Genomic DNA, 24,248 nt, shown 5'->3' on the forward strand with positions numbered 1-24,248 from the left:
GTCCTAAGAACCATTTGTTCAGCATGATGGGTCAAGAATGGGGGCTTTGAACTAAGAGCTTGAAGCTCACTTACCCTCCTTGCCGGGGTAATTGAAACTAGGAAAACCGTCTTAAAGGACAACAACCTCAAGGGACAATTATGTAAAGGTTCAAAAGGGGAACCCATTAGAAAAGTAAGCACCAGATTCAAGTCCCATTGAGGCACAATAAAAGGAGTAGGAGGAAATGTATTTGTAAGGCCCTTCAGAAATCTTAAAACAATAGAAGATTTAAATAAGGATGGCTGATCCGTCAGGCAGAGAAATGCCGACAATGCCGAAAGATAACCTTTAACTGTAGCCACAGCAAACCCTTGCTGAGCTAAAGAAAGAGCAAATAGAAGTATATATGACAAACAAGCCCTCAAAGGGTCAATGGACTTCTCCCCACACCAAATCACAAATTTAGACCATCTGTATGAATAGATTGACTTGGTAGAGTCATGCCTGGCCGATAGAATGACATCCACCACATCAGGTGGGAGAGAAAAGTAATTCAGGTTGCCCCGTTCAATCTCCAGGCATGAAGGTGTAAGGTCTGGAGGTTGGGGTGTAGAACCTGCCCCTCCATCTGAGAGAGGATATCTGCACTGAAAGGGAGACGGACTGGCGGGCACGGGATGAGGTGGAGAAGATCTGTGTACCACACCCTCCTTGGCCAATCCGGGGCGATCAATATAACTTGGGCCCGGTCTTGGCGAATCTTCCTCAGAACCCGAGGAATCAAGGGTATGGGAGGAAACGCGTAAATAAGTTGCGAGTCCCAACTCAACTGAAACACGTTCCCCAAGCTCCCTCCATTAGAAACTGGAGGCTGCAGAATGACGGGCAGTGAGCATTCTCGTGAGTGGCAAACAGGTCCACCTGAGGAGTCCCCCACGTCCGAAAGACGTGACGAACTACCTCTGGATGAAGCTTCCACTCGTGGTCGGCTGAGAACTGCCGACTGAGATTGCACTCCGGCCAGATGATTTGCCATCAGACAAATCTGATGATCCTGAACCCAGGACCAGAGACGCAGAGCCTCTCTGCAGAGACACTGCGACCCTACTCCTCCCTGCTTGTTGACATACCACATCGCGGTGGTGTTGTCCGTCAGAACCTGAACCGACCGCCCGCGAAGGGAAGGGAGGAAGGCCTTGAGCACCAGACGAATCGCCCGCAATTCCAGAAGGTTGATGTGAAGCAACCTTTCCTCTGGAGACCATAGACCCTTGATCTCCAGATCCCCCAGATGAGCACCCCATCCTAGAGTGGATGCATCCGTTATCACTGTGGCCACCGCTGGAGGAAGTTGGAAAGGCTTTCCTTGAGACAGATTGCCCTCCACACTCCACCAAGACAGATCCGCTGCAGTTTCTCTGGAGATCCTGATGGACTTCCTGAGATCTCCGTTGTGTTGATACCACTGCCTGCGGAGGCACCACTGGAGTGCCCTCATATGCCAGCGTGCGTGGTTGACCAACAGAATGCAGGAAGCCATCAGACCAAGCAGACGAAGGACCTTCAGGACTGGAACAACAGCTCCATTGTGAAATAAAGGAATCATTTCCTGTATGTCACGAATCCTTTGAGGTGGAGGGAATGCCCCACATACAGTTGTATCCAGTACTGCACCTATGAACAGGTTGCGCTGGTAAGGGCACCAGGTGAGATTTGGGTACATTTATTGAGAAGCCCAACCTGTACAACACCTGAGTTGTGACTAGCAGATGATGGAGCACTTTCTCCGGAGATTCTGCTTTGATCAGCCAATCCTCCAAATAAGGGAATACCGGAACCCCTGACCTTCTGAGATGTGCAGCCACCACTGCCATCACCTTGGTGAAGACTCGAAGCGCAGTAGTACGACCAAACGGAAGGACCGCAAACTGGTAGTGCTGCGATCCTACCGTAAAACGGAGATACTTCCTGTGTGACTTCAGAATGGGGGTGTGGAAATACGCATCCTGCAAGTCGATCGGCACCATCCAGTCTTCTTCCATCAGCGCTTGAAGAACCTGCGCAAGGGTGAGCATCTTGAACTTCTCCTGCTTCAGGTAATGGTTCAAGATCCTGAGATCCAGAATTGGACGAAGTCTGCCATCCTTTTTTGGGATCAGGAAATACCGGGAGTAGCACCCCTGACCCCTCTCCTGCTCTGGAACCACCTCTATCGCACCCTTTCTGAACAGAGCCAGGACTTCTTCCTGCAAGAGCAGCAGGTGGTCCTCCGCACAAAAACCTTGGCAAGGAGGTTAATTGGGAGAAATGCCCGAAGGGGAAGAGCATACCCATTCTCCACGAGATTGAGAACCAAAAGATCCGATGTAATTAATTCCCAATCTCGTAGAAAATGGGTAAGTCGGCCCCCCACTGGGCCCACATGATCCGGAATGGCGGATCTAGGGCTGCTTTGCTGTGGTGGCAGGGGGTTGGGAAGAGGTAGAGGAGGAGGCCTGACGACCTCTAGGACGAGCTCTTTGCCTGCCTCTGTACTTGTACAGCGTATTTTGCTGCTGCTGCTGTTGTGGCTGCTTGTAGGTCCGAAAGAAAGACCTGCCAAAACCTCTGAACCTCTTCCCCGCAGTACCTCTGGACTGTAGGCCCAAAGATCTCGCTGTCGCTCTGATGTCCTTGAACCTTTCTAAAGCAGCATCAGCCTTCTTTCCAAACAAACCTGACCAATCAAAGGGCAAATCCATCAAGTCAGCCTGGACATCCGCAGAGAATTCAGAGGATTTAAGCCATGCCGCTCTTCTTGTGGCCACTGAAGAACCCATCACTCTTGCCACCGAGTCAGCAGTGTCCAGACCACTCTGAATGACCTGTCTAGCAGCAGCCTGAGTGTCAGTAATCACCTCTTGAAAATCCTTCCTATCCTCCTCAGGAAGCTTTGGAACCAGCTGTTTGACTGAATCCATCAATGCATGGATATAGCGTCCCATAAGACAAGTAGCATTAGTCGATTTGAGCGCCATGCTTGGTGAGGAAAAGACTTTTTTTCGCAGCCTGGTCCTGCTTCTTCGATTCCTTATCCCCAGGAACCTGTGGAAAAGCGCCCGCAGATTTTTTCGAGCAGGCCGCCTGCACAACCAAGCTCTCTGGTAAGGGGTGCGTGGATAAAAAGAGCGGGTCACCAGGCGCCACCCTGTACCTTCTCACAACCGCCCTCGAAACAGCAGGGGCTGTAAGCGGTCTTTTCCAAACCTCATAGATAGGCTCCGCCAAAGCATCATTGAAAGGGAGCATAGGCTCGACCACAGAGGTAGGTGAATGAAGGACCTCAGTCAGTATATTAGCTTTATACTCTGCAGTAGGAAGTGTTATATTCAACAAGTCTGCAGCATTCCTTATAACCACGTGATAAGGTGTCACATCCTTAGAAGGGGTGTCAGAAACAGAGGCCAAATCCCAATCAGGAGACAGCTCAAGACCACTAGCCTCTCTCAGATCGTCGAAAAGATCCTCTGAATCCTGCAGCTCACCCTCTTCCATTTCTGCATCACAGTACCTCTGCTCTACCAGAAGTCTATGTGCCTCACGCCTCGACCTCTCCTTCAGGAATGAAGTCGACGGATCCGGAATTGACTCGGCCGGAGCCGGCGTCGAGCCCGAAGGCAGAGGACCAGACCGCTGAACACGAGGTCGGATCGGATTCGACATCGGCGTCGAGGGTGTCGGCGTCGAAGGTCTTGGCGTCGAAGGCTTCGGCGTCGAAGGCTTCGGCGTCGAAGGCTTCGGCGGCGCCGAGAAAAGCCAAGGCGGCATCGGAGCCGGCATGAATGGCATAAAAGGCGCAGGAGCGTAAGTCTGGGGATACCCAGATTGTATGCTAATGGACCCGTGGGACCAACCGGTGCACCAGAGGGGTACATAGCCCTTGAATACACTCCATACATAGCATTCAGGAACTGAGTAGGGTCCTGACCTGGAGCAGGAAAAGCTGGATAAGAGCCCACAGGATGCTCTCGAGGGAGCAGAGTCTTCTCGACTTCGACCTCTACCTCAGGTTGGTGCACCGGGGTCGACGAATCCGCAGGCAACGGAACCTCCTTTTCTCCTTCTTCCTCTTCTTCTCCTTCACCTTCCTGGTCAGAAGAATGAGTCGGAGCCGGAGAAGGATTCGACAACGGCTTCGGTGAATGAACAGGCGAATTCACAGGCGAAGCCTCACCCTCGGAGACTTGAACCTCCGGAGTCGGAGTCTCCACATCCTTGCGAAGCAACTTCACCTGCGACTTTGGTCTCGAACTCGAGTCCTTCCCAGAGTGATTGCGAGACTCATGAGATCTCTTCTTGTGCTTCTTCCTCGACGACTTCGAAGCATGCGCTGAAGACGACCTCGAGTGCGACTTCGAGCGAGACCTCGACCGTCGAGTCTGTGACCTCGACCTCTTCTTGTCCTTCCTGCTCTTCAACTTGGCAATGAGGAGCTTTGCCTCTCTCTCACGGAGAGCCTTGGGATTCATCTTCTTACAGGAAGAACATTCCTCGACGTCATGGTCAGAACTCAAACACCAAACACAGCACTCGTGCGGATCCGTAATTGACATCATCTTGCCGCACTCTCCGCATGGCTTGAATTCAGTCTTCTTCGTGGACATCTCGACACAAAGAAGCAAGAGGACACCGAAAAGAAACAAACAGTAACAAAGTTACTAACAGCTACAGAGGATCCCTCGAAACCGTTAGTGTCGACGACGCGGAAAAAAGGGAACTGATGTCATCACGCCGGCGTGGGCCTATTATGGAGTCGGTGACGTCAGAGGAGTCGCGCGTGATGTCGTGCCTCTGTGACGTCGTCCACGTCGGTGCAAAGCTACAAAAAGAATTGCCGAATGTTGCTGACACAAGGGGATATTCACAAGGTGAGGAATCCACTGGCAGATGTATCCATCAGAAAGTACATGCAGGTTTCAGCACAGGGTCTCGGGGATGGGTATCCTTCTGAAGACCTCTACAACATACACACCTGGTCAGATGTGGCGTGACTCTCTGGGTCGCTTCGTTTAACAGACAGGAGTTTGGGAAGTTCAGACGCTCAACATATGCTCTGTCTATCCACCACCTAAGCTTCAAGGGGAAACTTTATCTGCCAGTGGCACCTCCCTCTTGGATCTGCAAGTTGGCACATTGGTTATGAGGGGTGACATGAACAATGTGATAGCGCTGGGGTGGGGCAGGTGGCCAGTAAGGGGAGCTACGCAGGGAGGGAGCAGACTTCAGTCCTTACGGCTCCCATCGGTATGGCAGACCTTTGGCGGATACATCATCTGAATGAAAACCTGTCAGCCAGACATGGCAGCCTCTCCCACCTGGATTACATATTTACCCATCACAAAGGTATGAGTCGATTTAAAGTCGTGACACACCTACATACAAATGTCAAGTCCTGATACACAGTCATAAAAAGTAGAAAAGGTATGGGTTATAGAAACTAGGGAAGCTGCAGTGTTCCCATAATAAGCCCACGTGCACGCTTTAATCAAGTCAAATGATTTCTGAGTAGATCAACGCCTTACTATGCAACATTTCTTATGTGAAGTATTTCATTTTGGTGGGATTAAAATACTTCTCTGGGCAATGAATGATTATGCCCATCAGTAGACGCTTTCAGTTCTGAGTCTCCATACCCCACAATAGCGCCCTGAGAAAGTGTTTAATTGCTCTCTACCATGAGAGTCAAGTGCAGAGAGGGTATACGTGGTCCAGTTTGCACAGCCATAGTAGGACAGATGCCAGGACATCAAAGGTAAATGACCTCAACTGACATGGTTGAGGTCTATTAGGCCCTGTTAGCGCTTTGGCCCCCTCAAACCGATCTTGGCAACATCCACCCACCAATATCCATGCATCCAGAATGTACCCACATCCCAGCATTGATCCATCCACACACCTATTTTCATCCTTCCTCTAGCTATGCACTCACACTCACTGATTTACTCAACCATCCACTGTTGCATGAACTCACAGCTATCCAATCATCTATTTATTGGTATAAAGACATTTATCATCCATCCCCTTGTCTGCATGTGGCCATAGGAGTGTTGCCTGCCTGCTAGTACATTACTATCTGTATTCATTTACTCGACCATCCACTGTTGCATGAACACTCATCAGTCCATTCATCACCACATTTGCAAGTGCCCAAAGAAGCCACACCTATTGGCTGTTAGTTATATGTTAGCGTGCAGGTTAACTACTCCATTCCTACAACAGTGACCCGTCTAACGTTTGCTGATTTTCTGTATACTTGCCTGCAGGGTCGCCAAACTTGTTTTTGGTACTTGAAACAGAAAATACTATGATAGTTACCGTATTTCATAATAAAACACATTACATATCATTGGCAGGAGTTTCTACATGTCAAAAATGTATATGAAAGTATTCAAGGTTACAATTGATTACATATATGCAACTCTTCTGTTTTACAAAACCGTAAAATGTAACTTTGATCAAAACAAATTACAAGTTAAACCAGGGCTAATTATTCTACTGAGAATCACCAAACCATATCAGTAGTCAGGGCTAAATGACTTTGTTAACTTTGCACCAATATTCTGTGTTTAAGATATTCTATCCATTTATGTAATCATGATTTCCACCAAAGGATTCATAGTTACCATATTATGTGTATCCAGAATGCACATCATTCCATCTGGTGCTACTGATGCCAGCCAGCTTTGGTCTGGTGACATACAGAGGGCTCCTGCTCCAAGTTGATTTCCCTGGACTGCCTTGGTAGGAGTAAGAGGTGAAGCACCACTGGAGTTCTCCTTTAACCAAAAAAAACCCCACAACATTAGAAAATAGCATATGCAAAACGATGACCGTTGTTTACTAGTATCAACTACACAAATAAGGATACTCAATATGACCGATTATAAGCATGTTCACTGTCGTGCAGCGGCGGCCGTCTCAGATAAGCGCAGTGGCGGGGGTAGTGGGGAAGTCGACAGACGACGGAATAGGTATAATTTACTTATTTGATTATACCAATTCAGTTATTTGATGACTTACCCACTCCCACCCCGCCCCCGTCCCACCACGTCTACCTGTGCCGGCTGCCGCTGCTGTAGGGTACATGAATGGATACCGCTGGACTGTGTGATTTTCTTTGAAATAGCTGAGTGTATCTTCCTTTTTTATGTTTTCCTTTTCATTTCAATGGTGAAGCAAACCTGCAAACTTATTCACCTGTTTGATTGCTTGGATTAGACCCATTCATGAGAGTAAACTCTCATGTCACACACATTCCCCTTCTTCACTTTCCCACCAAATATCTCTGGGAGATAACACATCTAGTAAAACATCATAGCAGAGAGGTATATTGTTTTAGGGCTTGAGGAGTACCTATTTAATTAAGCCGATGCTTCACTGACAGATCTTGCATTACATTACTTACATGGTTCTTAACTAAGAAATATGGTTTCAAAACCCATAATTCACAGAAATGATTATGATTCACGAGAATGCTACAATGCAGATGAAATATGAATTTCAACCAATGTAACCCTAGAATTGTTGTACGTGTGTTTCAGCAGGTAATATCAAAATATGTAACTACTGCTGGTATATGGAGGTGTACCGAATAGAAAAGTTAACTTGAGGAAGAACTGCAGGTGTACTGCGATTCCTCAGTATTAAATGTACCTGCTGAATAAAATCAATATAAAGTAATGGGACAGATTGCTCAAGAAGTTGTACATCAGAAATATTTGAAATCGAGGCTTAGTTTCATTTAATATCGTTCAGTCCTTCAGGATGCCCAATGTTTGCAGACGTTAGATAAACCATAGTTAAAAAATTGTTATTTGGTATTTTAAGTCAGTGGCTTTGGTGCTAGAATGTGTGGTGATCCAATGATCCAATGAAGATTAGTTAATTATTAAGTAATAGTCATCATCTTATAATCATAAAACCCCTAATTGAAGGTAGCATACAAAAAAGTATTTGCCTTTTACTCCAGTCTCCAAAAGCACCATCTTTAAACCCAAGCAGCAAATTGAGAGAGAAGCCATTTTATAGTCCAACCACACACATATGATCATTTCAACCAAAGCCATCTCTGCCGCTTACCCTTGACTTCCCTGGAATTCTACTTTGAGTCTGACTTGGATGCTGGACAGCACAGTCCAGTGCTTCTGCATTCTATGGCAAATACAGCCTGGTGTGCGATCAGGCTAGTTGTAAATAAGGAGTGCAAACTGCCCACCGAGTGTTTGCGATCTACCTGTTATTTTGTGATATAACATATGTACTAATAGGTGATCAGTCATATGAGGTTGAAGAATTGTCTGCCTAATGAAATCCAATTTGATAAGTCGCTATGTGTGACCTTCTTCAATTAGCCATCGACGCAGAGATGGTAACCTGAAAGGTAGAGCAGACCATGATTCCCATTGTTTGCATTCCTAATGAGAAATATTTTTAAAGCAGCACCTGCTGCTTGAAGGAAAAGGTGCTACTTTAAAAAAAAATCTATTCAGGAAGACATTGGGAACTGTAAGTAGAGTTTACCTAGATCACAGTCTAATTTCCCCGAGGCCACCTGACACAATCCCCCAAACGGGAAGCAGTCCAACAAAGACAGCTTCTCCTTTTTTCGACGCGTCACCACCCCCTCTGAGGTGTTGGTATCTTTTCAGTGGTTTGCGGCCACAATTGCAGTCACAAACCATTGATACATCTTATTGCAATTCACCATGAGGAGGGAACACCCCTTTCACGCCTCATCTTAATTGCAATTCTGAATAAATTGCAAAACCACTATTTACTCATGTTTTGACATTTAGATGCTTCATCTTTTTTGAGAATGCTCTCCCATGAGCACTTTGGCAAATAATAATATAAATTAGGGAGAAGAAAAATGACTATGTGAAGTCATAGGTGTTGCACTCAATAACAACCAGAAGCTGAATGTTTGTTATGCAGTGTTCGTAAAGTGCACTTACATTGACTCCTAGCTTCAGCAACTCAAAACACTCATGACTGGCATGGGGTCTGGTCTTTGCATGGTGGATAGCACCAGATACTCCCCTACAAATATGAAAAGCCAAAGAAATGACTGATTGGACAACTAGTCTTAATCTCTTTAGTGCGGCCTTCAAAGCGTTAGCGACGGCCTCATGGCATCAGCAGTGCAGCCATTGGCAGTGGTGAGACACTGGGCAAGGGCTCCGCGGGACCTACCTCAAGAACTTGAGGCTTCCCCTTCAGTTTCCCTGTTGGGAGCTGAAGCAAAATTGTTTAATTTTTAGCACCTACCCATTCCCCTGCCCATTGGTAATATCAGCGAGCCGTATAGAGCATTTCTCCACTTGAATGGAAAGAAGGAACTGGTGAGTAGTTCCATGTGCATCCCACCCCCTAGGTAGCACCCTAAAGTTTTGAGTAGGCATTGCTGGATTTAGAACAGCTCACCTTTTTATTGATGCTTCTTTCAAACTCAATTGCGATTCATGAGCAGGAATGTCCCTAGCTCTAGGGAGTTTGTGTTTTAGGAGGGGGTCGGCCCTGCTGGGAAGGGTCGCTCCCCCAGGAGGGCATACTTTTTCAATTTGTTGTTTTCCCTTCCCTGGATGGTGAAGGGACAATCGGGCCCTAGAGGAAAGCACGATTGATCCCTCTTCCTCAGGGAAGGAAAAACATGACAGTCCTTTTCCTACATTCTGAAGCTCAATTCCTTGCTCACTGAAGTCTGCTGAGATGGGCGTTAGCAAAATGTGAAAGGCAGAGTAACCAATCAATGCTTGATGTGGGCTAACACATTGCCCTGTACTGTGGTGGGTGGTAGAGGAATGTGAATGGCAGAACTACAGGTGAAATGGGTTAGCATTGCTCCACTATGTATGCTGTGATAATGCATATGCTGCAAGTAGAAGAATAGTATTTTCGTTTTTGTCTCTTTTAGCTTCTTTGGTGAAGTTCGCTGGTTCGCAATGAGAAGAGCGTGATGAGTGTTTTTTCCCATTTTATTCAGCTATTTCTAATGGAATTCGATCCTGTATGAAATTGGATTATTATTTGAAGTGGAAAATTTCCCACCTCAAGGAATAATCAAATCTCTTGCCAGCAGCAACCGTTCCCTAAATCAACCTGAGCTAACCCCATGGTAGCTACGGCACAGAGCAGACAGGCTTGACTGATGGCAGTGTGAAAAGTATTTATGGAGTTCCAAAACAGTAATAAAGTTAAAAAACCAAGGCTATAAAAATCCTACAGCAAATCAGAAAACTAGAGTAAATAAAAAAACATAAAATGACACTACAATGATAAAAATCTAATATGGGGGACCGGAGATAAGAACTTTTGAAGATTTAAGAGAAAATATCTCTAGAAAGCAAAAAGGGTCAATGGTTGTCAACCTACATGTGATTTCAGGCTGGTTGCAAAGGAGCGCGGTCGGCTACACCAACCAGGTTCAAACCGGTCAGACGTAGCCTCTTTTTTGGAAGTCAATATCCAAATAACTCCTCACTAAGTAAAGCCAGCTGAAGTTGTTGGTTTTGGCAGGAAAAGCTCAGAGTGGGAGAAATTCAAATCTCACTCCTATGGAAGTCCTCTGGCCGAATGCATACTTTTGCCACCTAAGCCGGGTCGAGATTTTTATCCTGGGACTTTTGAAGCTGAGAATCCTCTAGGGTGGCAAGGTGGCAGGCAGTATACCTTGTTGCAAAGAGTTTGCTGAATCGGACTTCCTGATGCAGAGAAGGACCAAGCTCGCAAAACCTGTTTTATTAGCCCAGCAAGGTCGGGCCTTGAAATAATAGGCTTGAGTGGTTTGCACCTGTCTTCAAGAGGTCTGAAAGTCCAAAATGCAACTAGGTCCAAGCTTTTCAGAGGTGGCAGGAGAAGTCTAGTTAGACATAGCCAAGGGTCCCAGTATATCAAGAATAGCACTTGGGAGGGAGTCACAACTCACTCCACCAGTGGCCACTAGCAGGGTCCAGGTTAGTTCCAGTTGGTACTCATCAGCAAAGCCCTTTAGGGAAAAGGTCTCTTGCAGTTTGTTATGGCCTTGTACCTACACTAGAGTTAGACAGCTGACCCTTGGTTTCCACTTTTTTTCCTGGGTACAAGAGGGGAATAGGTCCAGTCTTTCAAGGCTCCTCTCATGCCACAGACAGCAGGTACAGTTTTTTTCTGTTCTTCCTCAGGTCCAGAAAGTGTTCAGTGGAGGATGCCTTGGGGTGCCACATTTATTCCTGGTACCAGCTAGTGGGTGGGGGTAACTCCTGCATTCTTCCTAACCAATGGCCTAACTTTCATGGGATAACCCAATCCACTTTTACACCGATCCTGTTTGCCATACTGCAAATAAACCACTGTGTCCCTCACCTTCAAAATCCAAGATGGGGGAAACCATTCTCCCTTTCTGCAGAACAAGTGGGCCCACGGTAATGAGCAGTGCCCTCCTCTGTGGTCACTCCAAACCAGTTCTGGGGTAGCTTTCTCCCCACTGGATTTGGTGCCACCCTCACTACGAGGACAAAAGCTGGGGCCTTTCCAGTTGTCACCTAACTTGTAGAAGGGGAGGCCCCTTTGAAGTACATTGAGTTTCTGGGTACACCCCAACTGAAATTCCTGTCACTAAGCCTGGGCAGAGTTTGCAGAGTTCTGCTAAGAGATCCTCTGTGAAGTGGCCAAAAAACTCCGCCTGACTATGCGGAGTTCCGTAAGCGGCGAATGGCGCTTAGTCATGCCTGCTAGCATTGATTTTCAACGGATGTTTGTCCTGCGCTGAAAAATCAACACAAACTGCACCATGAGCAGCGCAAGAGGGTGCTGCTAATTATCTGCCTTTCGCGTAGATTTTCTACTTGAGCAGCAACTTTTTCAACGCAAACAACGTGAGCGGTTGCGACCACCAGCGACCGCCCGCATTGAGAAATCCGGCCACCCGCATTGAGAAATCTTGCCAGGAGGTGGATTTTTCTCGCTCGCACTCGCCAACTTGACGTTGGGAAGTGCGAGCGAGCAAAGAACTATGTTCCGCTACACAGAGCGGAGTTCTACAGAACTGCATATTCCACGGAGCACGGAGTGCGGAAAACTCTGCAAACTTCGCAAATGGAGCAGAGTTCACTGCCCGGGTTTGCTCCCTACACCCAAGTCATTGAATGTGCTCTGTAACAAGGTTTCACATCTCATCAGGGATAATCTTGGCTGGGCTACTACTGTACAGTGAATGCAAATCAGCCTCCTGGAACTCTGGGCAGAGAAAAGATAACTTTTTAAAAGTTACTATTTGTTAGTATTTATTAGAATCCAACTTCACTATTGAGTTGGGCTTTTAATATATATTAGTGCTTTAATCAAGTTTCTAGTTGGTCACAACCCAGAGATAGCAGAATTAATAATACATCTAGCTTCCAAGTGTTTCTATATGAGGTCAACCAGAGCCTTGTTACAGTGAATATAGTTTTTAGGGCCTTGCCACTGTAGGGATATGTTGACACCAATTTTCTACATGTCTCACTTTTACATACCTTACACAGAAACTTATGGGCTACTAGGCCTACATGAGGTGACTTACTAATATTGAAAGGGAGGAGGTGTCCGCCCATCAAAAAGGGTTATTTTAACAGGTCACTCTGCAGATTTTACTTAGCAGCATTCAGCCAACACAGGTTAGGCGTCAAGTAATGTATGCTCTGCCACTGTAGAGGATAGCACATTTGCTTCTTCAGTCCACAAGTGGCATTTAACTTTCAGGTCTTGGGTGAGCTTTCTATACCACACACTAGGGACTACCAGGCAAGTTAATGGGCCAACTAGGAATAGGCTGATTCATTCATGTTTACAGGGGAAGCACTGACACTTGACTCCTGGCTAGCAGGGGTAAAGTGCACATAGTTCTAAAACTTGCAAAGCAGATAGACAAAAAATGTAGGGGAACATCATGTAAAAGATGGAAATTTCCTACACATCCAGTGAAGACTCATCTTTTGCTGATTCTAGGATCATGTTCATGGCGTGTGTAAGCACAATCTGTACAGTGGAGAGACAGTGGAAGTGCATCACAATCTAGAGAGAAGGCAGGAACAACGCCTAACACAGACAGAGTCATCATTGGCAGCCCCTCTATTTTATTCAATCCCAAATTCACCCATTTGTTGCAGACGCCGAATGTAAAGATAACTGCAATTGCTTTGCCTAATGACTTCCATCTCGTTCTGTTGACTTTCTTCAGGATATTGCGCACCAACAAATGTGTGAGCCCAACAGTTTCTGAGGGAGCATGGAGACACACTTGGGCTTCATTCTAATGCACACCATTGGATTCCCACTTGAAGTGGGGAGTTAAATATTTTCTGGGCCTAATGCTTAACCTTGGAATAGTACACAAATCAACTCTACAGTCATGCTGGCATCATATGATTTGGGCAACACCCAGCTTCGCACCGGTCATGAGTAGAGACAAGTTTTTGTTATGCAGCGAACGCTGCATTTCAATGATAATTCCATAGCATTGCCCTGGTACCATCCAGATCACAAACGTTTGTTCAAAATTTGGAATATCATAAACGATTTGTTTGCTAAGTTTCTAGAGATACATTCCTGAAATAATATAACGGTTGATGATTTGTTGATCCTGTACGAAGGGCCACTGCTGTTCAGGCAGTACATATAAAGCAAAATAGATGGCTATGACATTTAAATACACTGGTTATTTATGAGAGAGCTCTAGTCAAGGATTTAATGAACACCCTCACTTTAGCAGCTTGAGCGGGTGGTGGAAGCACAGAGCAGTTTGTATAATATAATACCTTTAAAATGAGTGCCAACCCACTCCCTCAGAGTCAATCGGAACATGGTTCAAAGTTAGGGGTGGGATTTATTTTATGGCTACTCATTTGGTACTAGTGGTTATGCATACTGCCTCAGAGTACACACTGGAAATGACTCCTCTATAAATCCCCCTTGCATGCTAAGACTTAGTGAGAGATTTGTGGGTGAACTTCTCTAACGACTCCTTCATAAAGGTTATAACCTTCACGTGGACAATAAATGCAGTTGTACAGCTGTTCAGAGAGCTGTACAAAGCTGAACTGTGGCATGCGGTACAATTTGAAGGCACCATAAAGGATTCACGCAAGTTTGTTGCATTCCAAAGAACTGCTCAAACAATTCACATGGTTCAAGGTCTCTTGGCAGATGTTCACAAGCCCAACCGTATTCTGGATTATAAATACATTGGCAGGGTGGGTAAAGATGACCAGTACCTCAACCATATAATGTGACTCGTGAAACATGCGCATGGCATAAGAAGTTGACTACCCACCGGATCCAGTGGCAACATATAGTGCATATGTTGTCTACTGTCAGACGACAACAGGAAGACAAATATCTTTCCCTGACTTTCTATTTGCCATTATTGAAAGTCTAATTGCTGTAGAAGTAGTAGCCTCTACTTCATCTTCTGTGACACATAGTGCAGAATCTGTCCTGCCATTATCCTCCATCAGAGTGTGAAGATATTCCAGTCATTATATTACAAGTACATCAGAGTTAATGCACTGCACATAACAATGAAAGAAACATAGGCTACATTTTGACAGAGTACCTTATGACCAATCCCTAAAGCCCTTGGAATTTCTGGAAGTGCTCTTTAGGGAACTTAGCAAAGTCTGCTCCAACATGTTTACTCTAGTATTCAAAGGTAGATATGCTCATACAGTCCAAGGAATGAGCCAGAGACCACAGACATATTCGCACACTCACCCCCATATTAGAACCACACACAAGGAGGAGTCAGTTTTAGCACAGCGAGTATGCTATGGGTCCATGAAAGCCACGTCTTCATGAGCCTCAGGAGTATGCCCTGGGAGGTGTTAGTTAAGGTTCACTTGGCATGCGTACAGTATTAGTCAGGGTTTTGTGGGATACAAAGTAATGAGAAGGTAGTCAACCCTTAGGCTATCTTTCTTTTCGTAAGGTTCTTGTATAAGTAGAAGGCAGGTGGTCAAGGAACGAGTGACATACAGAACACTGCACCCAGCACTACAAACATAATGAGTAGTCTTGTCTGTTTCCTACCTTCAACCTCCACCATAATTTGGTGTGCGTTTCATTCATCATAACAGAAGTATGTTATAGTCAATGCACTGCACATGATGCTTGACAGGACATATGCCACATTCACAACAGAGTATCCTGTGTGTCAAAACCCTAAAGACCTTAGTCTTTCTTGAAGTGCTCTTTAGTGATCTTAGGAGAGTCTGCTCCTGCTTGGTCTCCCCGGTGTTACCCAGCAGATATGCTCACATGGTCTGATGAATAGTTCTGAAAGGCACTCTCGGACACCCTCAACTTACATGCACAATAGGAGTTGGATTTAGGGCTGCGAATGTGCTAAAGGCACATGAAAAACAAGTCGTTCTGAGCCTTATTAGGCTGCCACGGGGAAGCATCAGTAAAGGTTCACCTGGCACTCTTGTGGTATGAGGACTCCAAGTGAGACTGACATAAACAGGTAGTCAAAGCTTAGCCGTTGTTTTTTTTCATAGACATCTTGTGTAGGTAGAAGACGGATGGTCAGGATATAAGACACAACCCCTCAAAATTGGCTGGTGTTATTTGTGTAGGGACGATTGTGTGGCTGTTGGCTGGCAGAATGTGTGGTTCTTGGCCGGGGGAATGAGTGACTGCTGGCTGGTGGAACGTGCGGCAGCTGGCTGGCGGTATGTATGTATTGGTTTGCGCGAGGTGTGCTTATATATAAATTGGCTGATGGTTGGTTGAGTAGCAGTTTGACTGGTGTTTCAGTTCTGTCACAGTATGATGTGATGGGTCCTTAAATGGAGGAGGTTTGTTGATGTGAGTGTTGTATATGTTGGCTCATGGGGGGTGGTTTGAATGGCTTTGTGCTACATGCATGAAAGTTGTGTGAATAAACAGTAAAGTGGATGGTGCCTTGACGAGGCATTATGGCTCCCTACCAGTAAGGTTTAATATTCTGATATTGTTATTAGTATTTACTCTTTGAACAGATTACTACTGGCAGTGCCAAAACCAAATGATATGAGCTTGTACTTCAGTAGTGGATGGACTCAAGGGGAACAATAGCCGCTACCAGTTTTGAAAATTGAACATCCAGAGGAGTCCAAGGTGGGGTAACATGTGGATTCCACTTACGTGTCCACAATGCCCTAAAACCTTCCAACTTTGTGGAAAAATCACACATCTACTTCATATTTCTTTGATGAAAACTTCCAAAATCTGTTGGGATTTACAAAATCCCTACCACTTACCATTCCCACACTTCTCCAAATAACAACGGTGCCTAGCTTGAGTGACTGGAAAGAATCAAACTAGGGACAATTAAATGTCCATGGACCATAGTCCAGCCACACAAGTGGGTTACCGTTTTTATCACAGGAAGTGTGGAAACAAGGAACAGTATGATATTAGTTATTATAAATATAATTTATTTCAATTTTTTGCTTCCAAATGTAAGTCAGTGTGCAAGAAAGATCCCATTTTGCTAATTACCCTAAATAGTATGGATAACCATCAAATTCAGAGTTGTATAAATACTCCCTATTCATAGAATTAGTATCTAGGGCACATTTTTTAAAAATCCTAGGTTTTCTCCATATCCGTTTTTCATTTATTATAATTTACCTTATGAATTGATTCCTGGACAGTACACAATGAAAAATAAATATATGCTGCAGTTCAGTTGTTGTCTCTGTGTATTGTGTGTGTTTTGGACAACCAACAAACATTTTATATCCTTGCAACCAGAAGGAGCCAATATATGTAATGCCATACTGCTTTTGTAAATCAGCCATCGGGCCACAAAATTACAGACAAAAACATTGTCAGCTATTTCCGTTTTTCCTATTTTTTCCATAATTTTTATTTTAATGACCAATTTCTGTGGGGAAACCATGAGCTATCTACAAAAGATGCCCCTTGATGAATTTGGAATTTTAGCTAGTTTTCAGAAATGTATATCTTCAGGGGTTCAGCTATGGTTTTCACAATTGTTTACATCACAAACTACAAGTAGGTTAAAACAAACTCTGCTTGTTCTCGAAAGCTGGGAGGTTAGCGATCTTAGCAGTGCAAACCTTCCTACACTGTATTGCACAGCATTTTTTCCAAAGTTTCAAATAAGAAACCCTAAAAATGTAGCTATATTTGGCTTTTTACTCTGTTGCTTCCAGGGAAATTCACAAAAGCTAGGTACCTTTATAACTCCCAGGATGTGGGGGAAAAAGGTAGCACATTTGTCGTGCATACCTTTTGTGGATAATCAACGTTAAAGGCTTAAGCGCGAAGTACCCCACACATCGAAAGAGGGTTTAGCACCAGGGGTGGAAAAGTCTCATCAGCTAAGGGTTAAGTCTCCATTTTCGTTAGCCTGAATGTGAATGACAAACCTTAACAGGCCTTTAGTGGCCATCATTGAGATTCTGATACTGATTAGAGAAATCGAGTAAATGAGATTAAGACCAGCCTGGTAGAGCCTTTTGGGAAATATCTATTTTGGTTTTCAGTCAATGCTAACAGACAGTACCTAAATGTACATTTCCCATGGGCTTTTGAGGATTTATTTATTTACGAGAGTGAAAGAGCCTTCGGTACATCCAGTCAGAATCCCTTCCCTACAAATGTGATGATGTGTAAACACCACAATTGCTCTCCCGAATCATAGGATGAGAAGAAGGTTTTTGGCATTAGAGGAACTTGTGCATCTGCACACATATAATCTGTGAACACTCTAACAACTCGGAAACGTGACCAGTCAAATACATAGAAATCAGTGACATAAACATTCCGTTTTAACATAACCAACATTACAATGCTTTTTCTCTCAGTGGTGAAAACTTTAACAAATCGTTTTGAATTCTTATATTTTCACCTTGATTTTACAAGACATATTTACATGGTTATTGTGCCTAAATATTCGCTATGTCCACAAAGTAAAAGACGTACCTTTGGGAGCTCGTATTTATATATGAAAGGTGAATTATTACAGTAGCCAAACACCAAGTTTGCATTTGGTCCCAAAACTGCTGATGAGAGAGCGCGCTCCAGCTCGTAGTCATGCTTCCTAATGACGTCATCCTTCAGCATGCCTTTGTGATTGGTGTACTGAGTTGGATCTATTATATATCAGAAAATGCCATTGAATAAATATTCTGTTACAGATATACAAGCAAACATTGTTTTATTTCCAACAAAACGTTAGAGAATTTATAAAGATCACACAGCTATCTCCTACACTGAATCTTAGTGGAAGAAGAATTTTCCTAAACAATGGCGGAAAGATGGATTATCTAAACAAGAGTCTACGCTCTCAGTGCCCACCGAGAGACCTACAGATTTACCTTCAAATCCATATTAAATACAACCTAGCTTTCCATAATTGCACTGTCATTGAGGCAATGATGGACGGAGCGCTGAAACTTTTCAGACATTCACCCCCAGTCACAGATCTGGGTTGAATCCATCATCGTTATCCAGCTCACTTTGCCACCCCAGTTCAGACACAGCTATATGCAAATCAGTCTTGACCCTGTGCCTAATGGGAACAGTCCAGCCCGAACTGCCAAGCCATGGATTGCCCAGACGTGGGTCCCTTGCTCACTGTGCCACTGTGCTCAAGCTAGCCTGGCTGATAAAGGCTAATACCCAGAAACTGGTCCCAGGGTGCTTGTTACCGGTCCAGGGAGGACCTGGCTTGGCAGTTCGGTCTGGACTGTTCCCATGAGGCACAGGGTCCAGACTGATTCGCATATGGCTGGGTCTAAACTGGGGTGGCAAGGTGAGCAAAAGAACAAGGTATTTAACCCAGATCTCTTGACTCGGGGTGAATGTATGATTTATTCAGCATTCCGTCCATCATTTGTTTGCGTAGCACGTTGAAAGCTGGCCAGTCAAAATAATCCTTGTGAGGGCACACCCTCACCATAACTCCGATTTCTCGTTTTGTTTTTTACTTCTGGTTCCACAAGGGGACAATGGGCTTCTTCCCACTGCCACATCTGCCCCACTCCCACTCTCTTCCATCAAAATCTGGTTCCTTCCCTATGAAATGCAAATCCTTACAGCATTTAAACAGTAGAAACAAAATATTGTTACTCAATTGATAATTTTTCTAGTAGGCATTTGGGTTTTAAACAACCCTGGGCAAAGCACTAGGCTACACTCGCGTAGTTTGCGAAGTTTACACAACTTCGCACTACGCGAACAGTACGTAGCACAGTGCAAACATGCGTAGCGTAGTGCAGCGGTCATTTTTTGCTTGCTCGCGGTCCTCAATGTCAAGTTGGCGACTGCGCGCAAGCAAAATGACATCCTCGCGAGACTTTTTCCTTGTTCGCGATCGCGAGAATGGAAAATAAACCTCCCGGCGAGATTCTCAACGCGGGGAGGTCAGGTTTCTCATTGCGAGTGGTCGCACATGCTCGCGACCGCTCGCGATGAGAAACTACCAGTCCGTGTTCAGAAAGCTGCAGCTCGAGGAAAAATCTACTTGAGCGGCAGAAAAGTACAGCTCACACTGTGCAAGATGCCATTTTCAATGATTGTACAGTGCCGGATGCTTGTCCGCACTGTGCAATCATTGAAAACGACATCTTGCACAGTGCGAACATGCTACTACGCAGTTCACGAAGTGCTACGCATAGCTCACGTAGTGCGAAGTGCACTTCGCGTAGCGCTACTTCGCGAACTACGCCCATCCCTAGTTTTAAATTCCCTTTATTTAATGAAGTAAGGAGGAGCTGGCACAGCACAACAAAGAGAGCGTTTGTGATGAGAGTCAAAGCTGGTATGATGTGGCAATTTCTTCCATTAGACATCTTTGAGCTGAATTTACTGCTGATGGAGTGCTGGGTGCTAATACCCTTATTGAGATTACCTGCATCGCAATAACCTTTTAATTCTGCTCTGCTATGAGCTGCAATGGGCTCTTAACAGTCGCAGTTTCCTGCAAATGTGTTTCTCTTGTAATGCAATTTTTTTATATATGTATATATATAAATATTTATTTTTATGGAAATATTCACTGAAAAAACCATAGGTTTCAGGGACGTCATAGTTAGTTGGACATTTCACTCGTACAAAACCATATAAATTCCCACCGTTATAGTTAGTTCAGCTAACTATAACTCGCGCGCCCGCCATGCACTGCTGAGGACGTCGTATATTATATTACTCATGACATGGTCAGTGACATCACTCATGACATCACTGATGACATCTCAAATGACATCACTGATGACATCACTAATGACATCATACAGTGAATGTGTGTTTTTCTGAAAATTAAATGTGTTTTATATATGTATATCTCAAGGTCGAAGGAAGAATAAATGGGTATATAAGTGTCTAAACGGTTATTTTGTTTTGTAAAATTGATTGCATAACTTACTGATTAAGTGTATCTTAGTGAATACACGGGTTAGTGAGTACTGTTTAAATATATAAATATCTGTATCAGTCTCTCACTTTGTGTATAAGTGACTGCATGGGTTGGTGAGTAGAGTCACGAGTGTCTATATGGCTTATTAGTTGTTTGTTTGAGTATCAGTATGAGTGTCTGTATGGTTCGGTGGCGGGTATAACTTAGTGCATAGATGCATGAATGAGTGACTCACTGTTTGTATGTGTCGAAGACAGCATGTGTGCAGGACTGTATAGGTGGATGAGTGTGTGTATGGGTGTGTTAGTGAGCGAATGACTGTCTCAATAGTGCCTTTATGAGTAACTACACATGTTTTAAACTAGTATATGTGAGTATTGGTGTATATAAGAGAGTATATGTGAGAGTGAGAGATTGGAAGAGTTCCTGTACAAATAAGTAGGTGTTTCTATAAGTGATTGTTTAAGAGAGTAAGTATGTGTAAGTTTCTGTAGAAGTGTGGTAGTGTGTGTATAACTGTATATGCAAGTAAATGGATGTTTGATACTTTGTTTGCATGTATGACTATGTGTGTGAGTAACTCTATGGATGAGTGGCGGTCTGTAACAGGATGTATAGGTGTATGAGTACATATGATGAGTGAGTACATGTATGAGTGACTATATAGGGACTGTTGGTGAATGAGTGGATGTGTGTGTAGATCTTGGAATTACTGAATAGGTGTGTTGTAACTGGTATTGGTATGTCAATTGTTTTGAAAAAGTTAGTATGTATTTTTGAGTGTGTGTATCAAAGGTTATATTAGGGTGAGAGGAGGTCTGCCACTCTATCGCAAGGATGATGTCATCAGTGATGTCATTTGAGATGTCATCAGTGATGACATGAGTGATGTCACTGACCATGTCATGAGTGATGTAATATGTGATGTCATCAGCAGTACATTGCAGGCGCGCGAGTTAATGTTAGCTGAAATGTCCAACTAACTATGACGTTCCTGAAACCTATGTTTTTTTCAGTGAATTTCAATGATTTTTTAAATGCTAATTTGTAACTATAACGTGCCTGAAACCTATGTTGTTTTTCAGTTAATTTCTAAGTTGTTCTAAATGCTAGTTTCTAACTATGCTTACAGAGGTAGGACATGTGAAGAAAGAAGAAAAAACACACAGAAAGAAGAAAAAGAAATGCAGAAAGGGTACTCAAAGACGAAGAAAAGTGCAGGAAGAAGGAAGACATGCAGAAAGAACAAACAGAGGAACAGAAAGAGGCCTTGTTGCAAAATCATCCTGTACCCTCAACTTTTTCAGATGGGTTCTGGTGGTAACTGACTGACTAACCAGTCCTAGAGCCAGTGCTATGATAAAAGACACTTAGAATAAAGTTAAAACACCTACATACACTAGGGAACACGATGCGTTGGGGTACCCCTGTTATTAGCACAACCTTCTCTGTAAGCCCCTAGAATATAATAGGGCAGGGGGATTAAAACTACCTCTTAAAAGACGCCACAGGGAGCATTTGCACATTGGTGAAGGGCGGGTGGGCTGAGCAGACGTGTGCAAACACGCCCTATGACCGTTTTAATTTGGTGGATAAAGTCCCCTTGAATCTTGAGTGTCCCTTGGGTACAACTAGCCCACCAGGTATCTCCAGTTAGCGCCACAGAGTGGTGTTGCAGAGAGGTGTGAAAATGGGCATGGCTTGGACCACCTCTCTGCAACGCAGCGCAGCGCAGTGCCACGTACTGGAAGCACCTGGAGGACTAGTTGGGCCCCATGGGCCCTCAGGATTGAAGGGGAATTATTTCCCCAACTTAAAACGTGTCACAGGGCGTGTTTGCACACGTCGCATCAGGCCCGTCCCCTCCCTTCACCACTGTGTAAACACATCCTGTGGCCGTTTTAAGTTTGGAGATTAAGTTCATTTGAATCCTGAGGGTCCCTAGGGTCCAACTAGCCCACTAGGTACCTCCAGTAAGCGCCACAGAGCTGCGTTGCAGAGAGATGTAAAAAGTGGCACGGCCTGGACCACCTCTCTGCAACACAGCGCAGTGGCGCTTAATGGAAGCACCTGGTGGGCTAGTTAGCCCCCAGGGGCTCTCAGGATTGAAAGGGAAATATTTTGCCAACTTAAAACGCGCCATAGGGCTTGTTTGCACACGTCACCTCAAGCCCCATCCCCTCTCTTCATCACTGTGCAAACGCGCCTGTGGCCATTCTAAGTTGAGAGATTAAGTCCCCTTGAAACCTTAGAGTCCCTAGGCTCACACTAGCCCACTAAGTACCTCCAGTAAGCGCCATTGCGCAGAGGTGTAAAAAGGGGCACGGCCTGCACTACCTCTCTGCAACGCAACGCAGTGGCTCTTACTGGAAGCACCTGGTGGGCTAGTTGGCCCCCAGGGTCCCTCAGGATTGAAGGGGAATTATTTCCCCAACTTAAAACGCGCCACAGGGCGCGTTTACACACGTCTCCTCAGGCGCCGTCCCCTCTCTTCACCACTGTGTAAACGCGCCCTGTGGCTGTTCTAAGTTGAGAGTTTAAGTCCCCTTGAATCCTAAGGGTCCCTATGCTCAAACTAGCCGACTAGATACCTCCAGTAAGCGCCACAGAGCTGCGTTGCAGAGAGGTGTAAAAAGGGGCGTGGCCTCTGAACACCTGTCTACAACGCAGCTCCCTGGCACATACTGGAGATACCTGTTGGGCTAGTTGTCCCTCAGCGACCCTCAGTATTGAAAGAGAATTAATTCCCCAACTTACAACTCGCCACGGGGCGCGTTTGCACAATGGTGAAGGAAGGGGGCGTGGCCTGAGGTGACATGTCTGCAAACACGCCTTGTGGCGCGTTTTAAGTTGAAGAATTAATTCCTCCTCAATCCTCAGGGTACCTGCGGGCCAACCAGCCCACCAGGCACCTCCAGTAAGTGCCAGAGATCTGCGTTGCAGAGAGGTGTTCAGAGGCCACGTCCCTTTTTACAACACTCTGCAACGCAGCTCCGTGGTGCTTAATGGAGGTACCTGGTGGGCTAGTTGGCCCCCAGGGACCCTCAGAATTGAAGAGGTATTAATTCCTCAACTTAAAATGCACCACAGGGAGTGTTTGCACACAGGTCACCTCAGGCCCCGCCCCCTCCCTTCATCACTGTGCAAACGCGCCCCGTGGCGCGTTTTAAGTTGGGGTATTAACTCCCCTTGAATCCTGAGGGTCCCTAGGGTGTAACTAGCCCACCAGCTACCTCCATTAAGCGCCACAGAACTGCGTTGCAGAGAGGTGTCAAAAGGGGCGTGGCCTCAGAACACCTCTCTGTACTGCAGCCCCCTGGCGCATACTGGAGGTTTCTGGTGGGCTAGTTGGCCCCCAGGGACCCCAGTATTCAAGGGGAATTTGTTCCCCATCTGCAAATGTGCCAGGGGGCGCGTTTGCAGAGTGCTGCAATGAGGTGGCGCGGCCCAAAATTACATTTTTGGGGAGGGGGCTGCGTTGCCCCCCTCATCAGGCCACTTCTGGACCGGGGACCCCATTCCTCAGGCTGGCCCTCTCCGTTGGGGACCGTGGGGGGTGCCCAATTAGTTCTAGCTCTCCAAACGCAACAAATGTCCATAAAAACATTTGTTTCAATTTTTGAGGCAATGTAAACTATGTAGTATCAATGCTTAATTTGAGCCGGTGCATTCCAGTCCTCGGCACCAGCAACTAGTTGTCAGCACCGGCACTTATAACAGTCTACCACATGGCGGCACAGTCTGCCTAATTTAGAAGGAGTAAATATATTCACATTTATATAGCGCTTACTGCCCCTGACAAGGTATCAAGGCACTTTTTTGGCGAGTTGCATGCTACTCTGGA

General features: G+C 45.2%; 1 protein-coding gene across 1 annotated transcript in view; it reads right to left on the reverse strand.

Moving 5' to 3' along the window:
• Positions 1-24,248, reverse strand: part of CFAP43 (cilia and flagella associated protein 43) — a 753,224-nt gene that overhangs the window by 512,932 nt on the left and 216,044 nt on the right. Inside the window, exons 14-15 of the mRNA XM_078643733.1 lie at positions 17,971-18,140; positions 6,645-6,797 (exon numbers count right to left, since the gene is read on the reverse strand). Of these exons, the coding sequence (XP_078499859.1) occupies positions 6,645-6,797; positions 17,971-18,140 (323 nt within the window). The remainder of the gene's footprint in view (positions 1-6,644; positions 6,798-17,970; positions 18,141-24,248) is intronic.

This window comes from Lissotriton helveticus, chromosome 5_1 (genome assembly GCF_964261635.1).
Source record: "Lissotriton helveticus chromosome 5_1, aLisHel1.1, whole genome shotgun sequence".
Classification (NCBI taxonomy): domain Eukaryota; kingdom Metazoa; phylum Chordata; class Amphibia; order Caudata; family Salamandridae; genus Lissotriton; species Lissotriton helveticus.